This window comes from Cryptomeria japonica, chromosome 4 (genome assembly GCF_030272615.1).
Source record: "Cryptomeria japonica chromosome 4, Sugi_1.0, whole genome shotgun sequence".
NCBI lineage: Eukaryota > Viridiplantae > Streptophyta > Pinopsida > Cupressales > Cupressaceae > Cryptomeria > Cryptomeria japonica.
This window is the reverse complement of record NC_081408.1, coordinates 10,240,723-10,254,700: the sequence shown is the minus strand read 5'-3', so window position 1 is coordinate 10,254,700 and position 13,978 is coordinate 10,240,723. Positions and strand designations below refer to the sequence as shown.

General features: G+C 34.1%; 1 protein-coding gene across 1 annotated transcript; it reads right to left on the bottom strand.

Moving 5' to 3' along the window:
- Window positions 1–10,753: 10,753 nt before the first annotated feature.
- On the bottom strand, window positions 10,754–11,844 carry LOC131874846 (dehydrin COR47-like). Its single transcript, XM_059218768.1, has 3 exons — window positions 11,746–11,844; window positions 11,272–11,498; window positions 10,754–10,919 (listed from the first exon to the last, which is right to left on the bottom strand). The coding sequence occupies exons 1-3, from the start codon at window positions 11,842–11,844 to the stop codon at window positions 10,754–10,756; spliced, it is 492 nt and encodes a 163-aa protein (XP_059074751.1).
- Between the last annotated feature and the right edge of the window lie 2,134 nt (window positions 11,845–13,978).

The following is a 13,978-nucleotide window of genomic DNA, read 5'->3' as shown; positions in this document are numbered from 1 at the left end:
TGGGCTAACAAAGTGATTAACTGGGGTCAAGCCCCCTGTTCTAGGGCTATCTGGGTTTCTATTCAGCTGGATGACCAAAAGTTTAGAATCTATTTTGTATATGCCCCTAATGACTATAGAGAGGGGGGAGCTTTGGAACTCACTAGCAGTTTTGGAGGACATCCCTTGGATTATGGGGGGTGATTTAATATGATTGAACATGCAAATGACAAAAAAGGAGGCAACAAGTTTGAATGGAAGGGTATGGAAAGGTTGCAGTGGGACAAAATGATTAAAACACTGCATCTTGTTGACCCTATTGCTGGAAGGAAAGGCCATCTGAACACTATGTGGTATACTTAGTGTAATTAGGAGCAGCTGAATAAGAGAATCTATTGCAGGCTGGACTGACTCCACTTCGATAAAAATCACTTTGACATTGGCAAAGGAAATAATAGGGATCAATACTTTGTCTCCCCATACATGTTGTCAGACCATCACCCCATACTAATGGGTATTGATCTCTCCTCCTCTTGTCCCCCTCTACAAGACCTTCTTCCCTCACTTTAAACACTAGGCTCTTGGAGGATGAGGATCTCTACTCTGCCCTGGCCTTCATCAGACTGTTTAAAATGAAAGAGCAGCACCAACTTTCTAATATTGACAAACGAAATCTGAACATTAAAATTTGGACCACCCTCTGCCAAATAGTAGGGAAAAACAAAGCCAAGGATGCCAGGAGGGTTCAGAGGCTACTTCAGAAAGATCTTTGTAATCAAGAGATGAATCTTCAAGGAATAACCTAATTATTAAAGCCTTACTAACACCTTGGTGTCAATCAAGAACCAACTTAGGAAAATTTAGAGGTTAGAGGGTTGGAAACCAGGGCCAAATTGAATTGGTTGGATTCGGGGGACAAGGGGTCAAAATTTTTCTTCCAAATGCTTAAGGTCAAAGAGGAAAAAGAGAGCATCAATGCTATTTGGGAAAATAATACCCACATTACTAAGACAAAGGAGATCCTTAAGTGCTTCACCTATTTCTACCAAAACTTATTCACTGCTGTAAATGTAAATGATCAACATTGGGCTATCAAGGTGCTCATTAAGGAGTTGATCCCACCTAAGCTTAATGAGGAGGAAATTGAGGTTTTAGGGAGTCCCATATCAAAAGAGGAAATTGAAAAGGCCATCTCCACAATGGGAAATGACAGATCCCCTGGATCAGACAACTTTTTTGTGGAATTTTATAAGAAGAATATCAAGTGGATTGTTGGTGACCTACATAGCCTATATCTGAAAGCTATTAATAAAGGAACTCTGGGAAAATAAATCAACCAAGGGGTGATCAATCTCATCTGTAAGGAGGGGGACAAGACATTGCTAAAGAGCTAGGACTATCACGCTATTAAATGTCTCCTATAAGATCTTGGCTAAAGTGGTGGCTAATAGGCTGGTTAAAATCCTTCCAAAGATAATCAGTCCTACCCAAACTGGTTTTGTTAAAGGAAGATATATCCTTGAAAATTTGATCACATGTTGGGAATCACTCGAGTGGGCTAAGGAGTCAAGGCACAATGAGGCCATGTTGTTGATTGATTTTGAAAAGGCATATGATATGATAGGTTGGAGCTTCATAATTCAGATGTTGGTGAGTCTAGGGTTTTCGGAGACGTTTTGTAGGATAGTTCAAACTTTACTCTGTGAGGCCAATGTTGTTGTTGATGTAAATGGAATCAGATATGATAATATTGTTCTTTCCATGTTAATAAGACACAACTGCCCACTTGCCCCAGCCTTATCTGTGTTGGCTGCTGATGCTATGTACTATGCTCTTAAGGATCGCAATATGATCCCTAGGGTCAAAGGAATCTCTCTCCCTAAATAAAAAGGAAATTATCAATGTTCAGTTTGCAGATGATACAACTATCATTCTTGTCTTGGAAGAGGAAAACCTATCCTCTCTACTACATAACATTGAAATCTTTTTCAAGGCTTCAGGCAGCAAAATTGCTCTACCTAAATCAACCTTTCTAGGATGGACTGATTGCCCCCCTAACTGGCTATCTAAATTTGACTTGCAATGGCGAGGACCAAAGCTAATCACTAGATATATGGAAATGTGGGATTGGTTTAGGAATAAGGTGGATAAAAAACTGAATTAATGGAACATAAACTTCCTCTCCCTGGTAGGTCGGTTTCAGGCCTGTAAAAGAATATTGTCTTCATACAACATATATTACTCCTCAGCCTGGCTATTCAGTAATTACCAGTTCAATTATCTTCAAAAAAAAATCAGAAAATTCCTATCGTCAGATGGGAAGGGGAATAGGAAACAACATGCTATAAAATGGGATTGGTGTGTTAGATCTAAGGTGCAGGGGGAATGGGCCTCAAAGACCTCAAAATTCAGAGCATTGCCTTGGCTTCTAAGTGGATTTTTAAAGCCCTTGATGCCAATGAACCTTGGAAAATTCTTATCAAACACAATATACAGTGCTCCCTCCATAAAAATGCAAAGAAATGGAGGAACTTGCCCATGTGGGACTTGATTGTTGGCAACTTTGAGATCTCTCCTGCGGTCTGAGAGGTCTTTAATTCCATATGGAGGGCTTGGAACCATATCAAACAATTCATCAGTGGAATATTCTACATAATGGGAAGCAACAGGCTTGCCTTCAAGGGTGTTCTTTCTTGAAATGGCACAAATTAGGTCTTATTACTTTTGAACACATCTTGAAAGATGGTTCTCTAATTTATTGGGATGCTCTTAGTCTATCTTTCAACCTCCCCATCTCCCAAGATAGAACCTATATTGTCCTCAAGAATGCACTCGACCCCATCCTCTCCTCATCTTCCCCTCCTTCGCTCTCCCCAATTTCTTCCCTTTGTTGGGTTGACGACTCTCCCCTCCATCTAATGAAAGCCAAACTTGTCTAGTCTTCCCTTGCTGATTCCGAAGATATCCTAACTCATCTCAATAATGTTTGGAACCTCACCTGTGATTCTAAAAAGTGACATTTTGCTCTTTTGAGATTCTGGTTTGCTCTGACCAAACCAAAAAAGAAGTTCTTTGCCTAGAAATTTCTGCTTCACAAGCTCCCTCTTAAAGACAATAATGGAAACCCCCTACTGTGTAAATTGTGTCATCTCCCTGAATCTGTGCTACATATTTTTTTTGAGTGTCATTTCACCAAAGAGGTGTGGAAATTGTTTGGTATTTCAATTGATACTAAATGTCTTACTATTGATGAGGTAGTACTTGGTTATATTAAAGTTGGCAAGAAATGTGCTAATCTCTTTTGGTCTGTTCTCTCCTTGGAAATTATTTGGATCATTTGGAAATCTAGGAATGATGATGTGTTTATTGGTAAGGATAGATACCTCACTGAGTCTCTTAGGAGACTCGTTCTTTAGCTTGTTTCTATGCAGGTCACAGTGGTTCTCCACTTTGATGAGGGCAAATTTGACAGATGATTAAACGATGGTGCAACATATGTCTTCATTAGGGAGCTGTCTCATACCTTTACCTGGGACCAAATGAGAAGTAATAAGACCCACTTTGAGCAGGGATTAATGAAATTTATGCAGGAGATGGAGGCAAGACAACAGAGAGAGGAATTCATTCAGATGGAACTGGAAGGACTGCCTACCCACCCTTTTAGAGACCAGTTCATTGATGGACATATATAGGTGTGGTGCAAAGGAAAATTAGGATGGACTATGTGGCTGCCCCCTTTGGGAGATAATACTGATCCCAAATTCTCCTTCCTCTTTAGCTAGTTTATAACCTATTTCTTTTATGATATATTGCGTATATGGGGCCTCCAATACTGTATTTTTGTAAATTTGGTGTTATATTATGTATTATTCCTATGCTTCTTTCGTATTTTATATGTAATGGACACATGATATGGCCTATGGGATTTCTAGCCATGGTTTTTTTGATACTATGAGTCCTACCTGATACATGGCTATGTTTTTTCAAGCCAGGACTTTTGAATTTTGTAATGTTGTTGTATGATACTTAATACAAAAAAAAGTTGTCTTAGCTTTATATGAATTTGTTGTAAGTGACAATAGAATTAAGTTCCTATGGTAGGAGTTGTAGACATATGTGAATATCATCTATTAAGAATCTGAATATATATAAGGCTCAGCAAAGGGGAGAGAGTGGAGAAGATGAGTAGTGGCGATTATAAATCCTACATGAAGAATTTCTTCAAGAAAGGTGAATAAATGATGGTGGTTCAAAATGGGTATGGTCGCTCTACTCTCCCAAAAGCCTATCCTATAGTTAGTTATTTCATAATAAAATATTTCACATTAGAGGTTCAATACGCTTGATTTCATGGGTACCATTTCCCCATCTTAAATTATATTAGACATGGGGAAAGAGTTAGTATAAATGGGGAAAATTTTTCCATCTCCACCAAGGTTTAATCTATCTAATGTATAAATATGCAGTTGACCATTCCCCGAACCGAAATTGTCTCCTCTCTTTACCTAGTAATGATGACCCTGAAAACAAAAATAAGGGGTCCTTTGTGGTGCAAGAGCACCCATGGCATAAGGAAAGTATATGGTCAAATTCATCATTTGAAATATAATTTATATTTGAAGGTCATTTATAATGTATTTGAATCCATTTGGAATGATTTGTAAGACTTGGAAGCCTAAAAATGTAAGCAAGTCCTGATTATGTCCTAGTTGTCCATATAGGCCCTTATAGATCAAGATGGTCAAAATTGTATAAAAGGCCATGAGAAGGATATCAAGTATGTAAAAGGTATTAAATAGATTATTTGGACATGTTTATGAGGTTTTTACAATTTGGAGAGTCATTAAGAAAAAGTGTCAAAGTTGCAAGAAAATTGCAAAAGTGCAACATTTGCAAAAATGTAAAAGTGCAAAAATTGCACATAAAGTTGTAAAAGGGAAGATGAAGGGTCATAAAGGTATTTGGATGGCTTATAACTACCAAAGAGTCTATAAATATGTTGTATTGGTCGAACCAAATCATTTATTGGAAGAATAGAGAAGAAAGGAGAACATTTTGAATACATTTTGGTGCTATCTACTATTGTTATTTTGGTTGGCTTTCCAGTTTTTGTGTTGGTTCCAGGCCTTGTACGACCATGTATGGCCTGGAAACCTTTGTATATGTATAATGGATAGTTATATATATTAATTACCTTTCTTTTCCTTTTGGTTTGGAGTTATTATGTTTAGAAATGAAGAAGATATGGAAGTTTTGGTGAAAGTTGTTAATTGCAGATTTGATACTTCCTGAGAACAGTCACATTGCAGCGTATAGTATGAACTCATATGATATTATTATGACCTCTAAATAGACTTATTGGAAAGATATGTGAATCATATTTCTTTTCCCTTTTGTTTGAGGCATGTTTGTTTATATTTGAGAAAGTTATGAAGGTTTTGGTGAAAACCGTTTGGAACTACCCAAAACCCTGATTCACTGCGACCAGTTTTAGAAAACGCATCATAACTTTGGATTTAACCGTTGGATATTTCTATAATTTGAAGAAAAGTTTTAGAAATACCGTTTATATAATCTGACCGGAGAGATTGTCTTGGTGGTGTATATTTTAAGAGTTATTAATGACTGTTCATGACTGTAATTTCATGACCAGAATAGAGTAAATTTCACAGTTTGGACAAATTCTTGGTTTTCATTTGCAAGAAACGAATAGATGAAGGGTTTAAATAATTCAAGTTCAATGCATGTTATATGGAGAATATTTGATAATGGTTATTTGGTTGATGTTTTCATGATGCTCCGCATCACTTTGTGAAAACAAAATTAATAGAGTCAAAAACCCTTCGCTCTCCTGATTCCACCACTCCAACAAATGTCAAGGTTAAGAAACTATGATGTTGCAATAAATTGAGCCCCTTTAAGTCTCCCTCCTTAAAATTAACCTAAACAATATAAAATTGGATGCCCCAAAAACAATCATGCCAACGTGACAAAAATAGAGAAGGACTCAATGAGGAAGAGCATTACAATTAGTCTTGACTTGAATGAATCAAATAATGAGGAGGTAATTCTCGAGAGGGAGAGGACGGAGAGTAGTTTGAGCGAGAGAAGATCTACAAGGTTATTTGTAAAGGAGAAGAATATTGTGCCTAAGACTAAGGAGAAATCTACTAATCTCGAGGAAGCCTTTAACCTAGAGGAAATGAAGGACATATCAAATGAGGATTCAAAGGAGAAATAGTTTCAGGAAGAAGTAGAGAAACAAGAAGAATAGTACAAAGAGGAGATGGAAGAAGAGAGTGACTCTGAGGATGAATCAAAGGATTTCAACCAGAACTCACAACCTTCAACTCCTCAAGATGATGTGGAGATGGTTCCTTGTTCACTCAATCTACCATTAGAGAAATAAAGTAGAAAAAAAATGGAGGATCAAATAATGGATATTAAAGAGAGAGTCTTGAACTTGGAGGATCAAATAATGGATATTAAAGAGAGAGTCTTGAACTTGGAGGAGAAAACTAATGACTACAGTCAACATTTTGATAAAATATGTGAGGCTTTCTGCTCGCTTTGCACTATCATGGATGATATCATGAAGAAGGCTACAATGGGGGTAGTGTTAAGATAGAGAAAGATAAAGAAGAAAGCAAGAAAGATGGAAAAGGGAGGGAAGATGGACAAGGATAGTGAAGATAGGGAAAATAATCAGGAGGATACCTAGGCGAATCAGGTTAACAAGATTCAATGAAATTGGAGTATGATCAACAATGAGTAAACTGTTTTGCTTAGTTTTTGTTATGTTTAACACTCTGCATGGATAGTAGATGATGGAGTTAATTTATATGATAGTATGAGGCCTACGTGCCACTTAAATCAGACTTTATGAATATTGTTTATATAGTTAAAGGTTTTAGTATTGTTGATACTCATATTTTTTTTATTATGCTCGGAAGGTGGTTGTTAGTTAATATTAGTATGTTTAGTTATAGAGTCATATTAATTTTTTATTACATCTGACGAACCGCAACTGTTGGGCTTTCTTGACTGGCTGTTTGATGCTAGCTCTTTTGATGTTATACTCTGATTTTGTTGTTTCATAGATTCAGGGCCTTCTCCCTGTAATATAATAAAAAACATATATGTGTGCAATATGGTTTTTATTAGAGAGTATTAATAACTTTGTAATGTGCATTTTTTTTTCTACTATTTCTTATTGATTCAAATTTAAACACTTATGTTCATAAATAGGTGCATACCCTATTAGAATCATCCACTTTGAAACATTGTATCCTCTTTCAAACACTTGTTATCATATAAGCTTATTGAAACAAATTTAAAGCCAAAACGGCTATATAAACTTATAAAATAATCAAAAAAATGAGCAACACAAAAAATTACTTTTTTGTATAAGTCTTTAATAGCTTTAGGGGTTCACATTTAATTTGGTTTTTGGTGCTTAGTGTTTTATACTAGAGACTATATTAGACCCTCTCAACTATATAGTTAGTAGATTCACTTTAAGTACTTATTAGTTATTTAAGCTCTCTTTTCTAAGATTATTTTTAGGACTATGCCAAATTAATTTATTTCAAATCCAATATATAAGTGCCTATGATAGTATTGAAGCTTCTTATTTGTAAATATAATAATTTATTTAAATAATTTGAAGCGAACTATCTCAAAACGAGAGAGATTTTTTAATAAAAATAAATAAAAAATTATCATTTATTGTTTACTACTAAAATGATAATCTATTTCAATGTACGAACAATAAAATTAGGCAACTAATATAAGAAGAGGCAATTAATGGGTGATTTTAATCTTAAAATTTTCCCTTGGAACGACAACCAATTTTTCTTTGTAAGTGCATTTTCATGTGCACTACATCCTTTTGTATTTACGTATGCATTACACTTGATATATTCGATAATCTGTGTGCGGTCTATTTGATAATGAGTATGAAGTTGTGCATTTAATTATTTTGTCAAATTCTTGTGTATGGTTTCTATTCAGACTACCTACTCTACCTTCATGAAGAATAATTGCTTGGCTCCTATCAATATATTTGAATATGTTTGTTCATATATGAATACAGTGTTTGGTTATATTCTTGGCATATGTCGCTTGATTAAAAAAAAAATTGTTAGAAAAGAGGTTTTGTATGTATAAATGTAGGTTTTTATGTATATAGGACTAAGTTGAATTAGGTAGAAGGGAGTGTTAATTTATAAAAAAATGTTGTCAATTGTCAAGAGAAGTGAGCGTGCATCTGAAGGGGTGGTGGAGAAGATGAGAGCCATTAAAGATGATCCTCTTGCATGTCTTACCGATGCTCAAGATTTATACATAGAGTTGATACTTTAATTTTGTATAAAAGATATGATACTTGTATGGATGATCAATAGTTATGTGTACTGCACTACTTTATGGTTCTATGATGTTTTAAAAAAGAATGATGTTTTCTAAAAGTGACAATAGAATTGAGTTCCCGTGATGGGAATTTAATGAAAATACTATTTATTAAGAAGCCCAACATATATGTTCGCAACATGATTTTTATTGGAGAATACTAACTATTTTGTAATGTGCATTTTTTTCCCTATTTCTTAGTGATTCAAATTGACAAAGAGAGACATACCTTATTTAATGAGATACAAAGGCATGGTTTCTATTTTTTTATAATCATAAAATCCAACAAATTTTATGATCGAATAGTGTTGACTACATGTTGTATGATTTGTAGACTTATTTATGTATGTGTTCAAGAATCTCCATGTATTTGTTGGTAATACAATTTAGATTTGTGTTATACATTATAAAGAAACTTGTAAAGTGCAAATTATGATAACTTTCATGATTGTTATTTCTTTTTACATTTCAGTTATATAAAAATATGGTTAACAACATGACATCAAGAAAAGTTATAAATGTTTTTTCACATAGGTTTTTTATCAAACAACTTTGTTTGATGTTAATCAATGTAATAAAAAATTATTTTAGGTATGGAGGGTTATCTACAATTAATCCACATTATTATTATTTAGATATTGTATTTTGTCTAGGTGAAAATTAATGTAAAATGATTAATTTTTTTTAGAAAGGTTATGCAATTAAAATGTTTCATAATTTGTTTGGCCTTTGACTAGTACTATGTTTTTGTGTACTTGGTATGAATGTGTATTCTAGTAATTTTTGGGGGTAGAAAATTTTATGATAGGCTTAAAGGCAATTTCTATTTTTTGGTGAAACAAGTGAAATCATTAGGGAAATCCATTGCTATTTTGTTGGCATAAGGGTGAAAATAGTCCTCATAAAAAATATCTTAAGTGAGAATTGCATACAATATTTGTAATTTCATAAGAAATGAAATGATGTTCAAATTGCCACCCACAAGGGTGAGGCCAAGTCTTGTTTCATTTTAGATTTTAATTTTTTAGAACCATTCTTTATGTCTTAGCTTGAGGGATCTAATATGAATAGTTCACAGAATAAGTTTTAAGGGTGCTACAATTTAATGAGAGACATACAAGGGAATTTGAAATAGGTGGAATCAATTATTAAATAGTTTCTAGAAGTTAATGTTACTGTCATAGTGCTTTGATGTAAGCATTTGCTCCATAACCATTTTCAAAATGTCAATGAGCATGACATTTGAGGTATTAGAATGACTCATGTCAAGACTTTGCATCATAGTGACTATAGTTAGATATAATATAGGTGAACCTTTACTTATTACTCTAGACTTAATTTTCAAATGACATCTCTTTCCAACCCTAGGCCCAATCTCAATCTTAATACCTTAATGCCACTTCTCTAAGTGATTATAGTTGTGAGTTTCTTTTGTTTATTTAAGAAAAAAACTATAAATTCATTTATCGAAGTTTAGAAGAAAAATATTGTTTTGAGATATGCTTATTTAACTTTGATAACTGAATTTAATTTTTTAAAATGTCCTTGATTATAGTTGAGCACAAAGATTATTCATAAAGATTACACACTTCTTTTCAATGCAGGTGTTAGTAAATACATTCAAATCTACATTAAACACTTAGATGAGATATCTCGTGAAATTTTTTAAATGTTTATATTCAAATGAGTAGAAAAAATTCCCACCTACCCACCTACATATTCACATGCAAGCTTTCCCACCTACGCATCTTCACATGCAATCAGGATATTTATTTTGGATAAAGAAAGAAAATTGGTGTCTGCTATTAATAGTAGTATTAATTAAGTATCTGGCCCATAAAGCCATCTTTTTATATTTGTGTGCTTTTAAAAAATAAAAAATCACCCTAATTTATTATTTGATTTGTGAATATAAATATATGTAAATGATTATCTGACCATATTAGTTAAGTTTTGTGAAAACCTAAGAAAATACATTTCTGTCTCCTCCAAAACCACCATGATTTTACAAAACTTCTTTCAATTTCTCAAAATATACTATTGAGTATGCTCAAACCCTGCAAATACCATGGGCATAAAGGAAACTGTCAGTCCAAAGTTTGTATGGAAGAACTGTAGGTATAAAAATCCAATACACTTGCCAATTGCTGAGAAGTAACAACTTCATGAGTGGTGTAACGCCTCTCAAATAGATACTCTCCTTAAAGTAGATGAGAAAAAAGAAACAGAGAGGACCTCAACAAACATTGCAATTACCCAAACAAAAATGAAAAAAGCATATGTAGAAGACAAACACAGCATACATACAATCCACATTATGCTTCAAACCAAAAGATGATAAATATAAGATTAAACCAAATTGCTTTCAATGCCCTTTTTCTTCCTCTTTGTGGTGTCCAGGAAGCTTCTCTTCGATCTTTTCGGCCTCTTCTTCAGCCTTTCGATGACCATGTTCTTCCTCTTCCTTGTCATGTCGTTCAGGAAGCTTTGACTTTTTTTTCTTCTTCTCTCCGTTTTCATCTTCTTCTTCGCTGAAAACACATTCATTTCATCAGATCAGAGATATTCCAGTGAACTAAACTGGAATATGAAATCTTTTGATGAAGAATAATGAAAGTAATCTACGCTGAGTTACTGAACATAGGATGCAAAAGTAGAATGCAGATTATTTTTGAAAAGTAGAGAATGTACATTAAATAAATTTTGCCACAAAAAACAGAATTTAGATAGACAGATTATCAAATAATAAAGGATAGACAGTTATTTCATCAGATCTGTGTAAATAAACATATTAAGGAAGTCATAGCCGGCCAACCAAAACTTACAGAGTTGTTGGTGTGATGCAGTTGTTCGTGTGTGTTCTTCTCATATTCGCCATGGAACTTGTCCTCGTCCACATAATCATGGTGAAATTGGCCTACGTGTCCCTCCTCACGCAGCTTAACCGTGTTCCCCCCTTCGTGTGTCTTCTTCTCACCTTCATCCTCCTCCACGGGGCCCTGAGAAACAGGAGCAGGATGAACCTCATGAGACACAGGCCCAGAGTAAGGCTCTCCTATGTGACCATGAGAGACAGGCGTGGGATGATTCTCACCTACGCCTACGTGTACCTACCCATGTGTAGATACACCCACCACGTGTGGATCCACAGCACTGACATGCTACTGATGTGTCTTCTCTTCTTCCTTATTCCCAAGCAAGATGAACAACTCTGGTGCATTTTGCTTCGCCATTGCAAGGAAAAATAGACAACAACACACAAGAAAATGGAGATGGAATAGTTTCGAGTATCTGAAAAGGTTGGATGTAGAAATACTGTGGAGCGAACTCCAATTTATAAAGTTGGATTCAGCAAACGACGCAGATTGCTAGTGCAACTAGAACGTGGGTGTGCCCAGCAACATAAAGATTTCCTGTCAAAAATTTCGAGCTCTCTGGAATCTGAAACGCATACATTGTGTTTAAGAAATACGGGGCAATTAAAATTTTTTACCGGCTTACTGGTACCTAAGCCTAGCAAATTTCCTGTACAAAATATCGTAACGGGACAATTTACCTAAGTTCAGCACTATGCTCTCCGAGCTGTATGTAACGCAGTCCAAGGGCTCTGGGTGCAATCTGAAACATTTACGTTATGAAGTAGTGGAATCTAGGTATGGCATGTGCATAAGAGGTGTATTAATTTCAGCATTATTTTCATTGTGACAGACATAACACTCCATTATGAAGCGATGAATTACAATGGCTATGTAGTGGTGAGTACGTGTCATATAATAAAATAGTTATTAATATAAATTATATATTAGTATTTAAAATTTATAAAGTTCAAAATTAGTATTAATAAAAAGTATATAAATAATTCATTATTAATTAAGTTAATATTAAACTATCATATATATCTTATATAATCTGTATAACGTACTTTATATAGATTATATAAGATATATATGTGAGTAGGAATGAGAAATGGTTAGGAATAAGAGTTTTAATAAAATGAATGTGTATGTATATGTAAGTTATATATTATAACTTTAAGTTAGATACATTTTAATATATTAATTTATTATTGAATTATTATTTTTTATAGGTTATTTAATTTTTATTTTTATTGGCTTGATATTAAAGAAATAGAAATAAATCATATGATTAATTAACAGATATTTAAAGATGAATATTTTTTGTTAGTTCTTAACAGGACTTCTTGTAAAAGATTTAACAGGCTTGGCTCCTAACAAAGTGAACTTCAAAAGAGTTCGGATAGCTATCTTGTGAGTCTCATCTCACCTTGGTTTTTACCTATTTGGGTTTTCCACATATAAACATTTGTGTCATGTGGTGAATTTTTTTGTGGTTATGATCTTATTTGTTGATTTGATTAACTACTTAGTTATTCTGATAAGGCATGATAACTGGAAGCATTCAGAGATGGAGTGTGTTGATATATGATTAAGCATTTGGATGTTTACAAGATTAAAGTTGTTGACTGTTAAGTTGCTATAATAGCCAACCGGTATTGATATGATTTTTGATCTTGATAGTAATATTTTATTGATAAGTTTACTTTGTGTGATTGATTTTGAGTTTGGGAAGTTTGTATCAGTTTTTTAGTTTACTGATTCACCCCCCCTCTCAGTAATCTACTGGATATTTATTCTTTCATCATACTATCAATTGGTATCAGAGCGTCTCAAGTCCTCTATAATCTAAAGCCTAAAAACTTGAGGAAAAGATCTTGTAGATCATGATGAAGAAGGAAGGTGTGAAGTTCAATAGAGAAAACTATAGGATATGGAGCGACAGAATGAAGATTTACATCAAGAGTCTGGGAAGTCAGTATTGGGATCATGTAGAAACTAAGTATATTGCACCTACTGGAACTCTGACTGATGATCAAAAGAAAGAACAACAATAAAATCATCAAGCATTGGAGGTTATTATCAGTTCCCTGTTTGATCCTAAATATGTAGATGTCTTGAAATTGCATATGAAGTATGGAAAAAAATTGAAGAGATTTATAGTGGTGATGAACATGTTAAGATTGCTAAAGAGGAGAGCCTAAGAGGAAAGTTTGATGACATGAGAATGTCTGAAGATGAGAATATCCGACAGTATGGTAAAAGGATAAAAGAGATAGTTGGTGAAATAAAGAGTGTAGGAGGGAAAGTGGAAGATGCCACAATGATCAGTAAGGTACTGAGAACCCTACTAACCGGTCTATGATATCTGAGTTGCATCTATTTAGAAGCTAAAGTCCAATGATAAAACTAAGGTAACTCTTGATTCTATCATTGGCAAACTTACTTCTTTTGAGTTAAATGGCTATGATGGTAGTGTACAGAAATCAAAATCTGCATTCAGAGCTTCTGTCTCTAACCCATCTGTGAGAAAAAGTAGAGATACTTGTCATGGCTATGAATCTAGATCCAGCAGAGATTGATTAAGACAACCTAGTGGAAGTTGAAGCATTTTTGTCAAAACGACTGCCTAGAGGCATTGGGAAATATAGAGGTAAACTACCTTTAAAATGTTTTGCATGCAACAAGATTGGTCATATAGCAACTAATTGTCCTAATGGTGAAAATGAACACAA

What these genes read in the sequence shown, in the direction of transcription:
- LOC131874846 (XM_059218768.1), bottom strand. Translation starts at nt 11,844, where the DNA reads ATGTATGCGTTTCAGATTCCAGAGAGCTCGAAATTTTTGACAGGAAAT. An exon ending in TTGCACTAGCAATCTGCGTC is followed by an intron (nt 11,499 to 11,745) that starts GTTTGCTGAATC and finishes ACACATGGGTAG; the next exon opens with GTACACGTAGGCGTAGGTGA. An exon ending in GATTATGTGGACGAGGACAA is followed by an intron (nt 10,920 to 11,271) that starts GTTCCATGGCGA and finishes ATGTGTTTTCAG; the next exon opens with CGAAGAAGAAGATGAAAACG.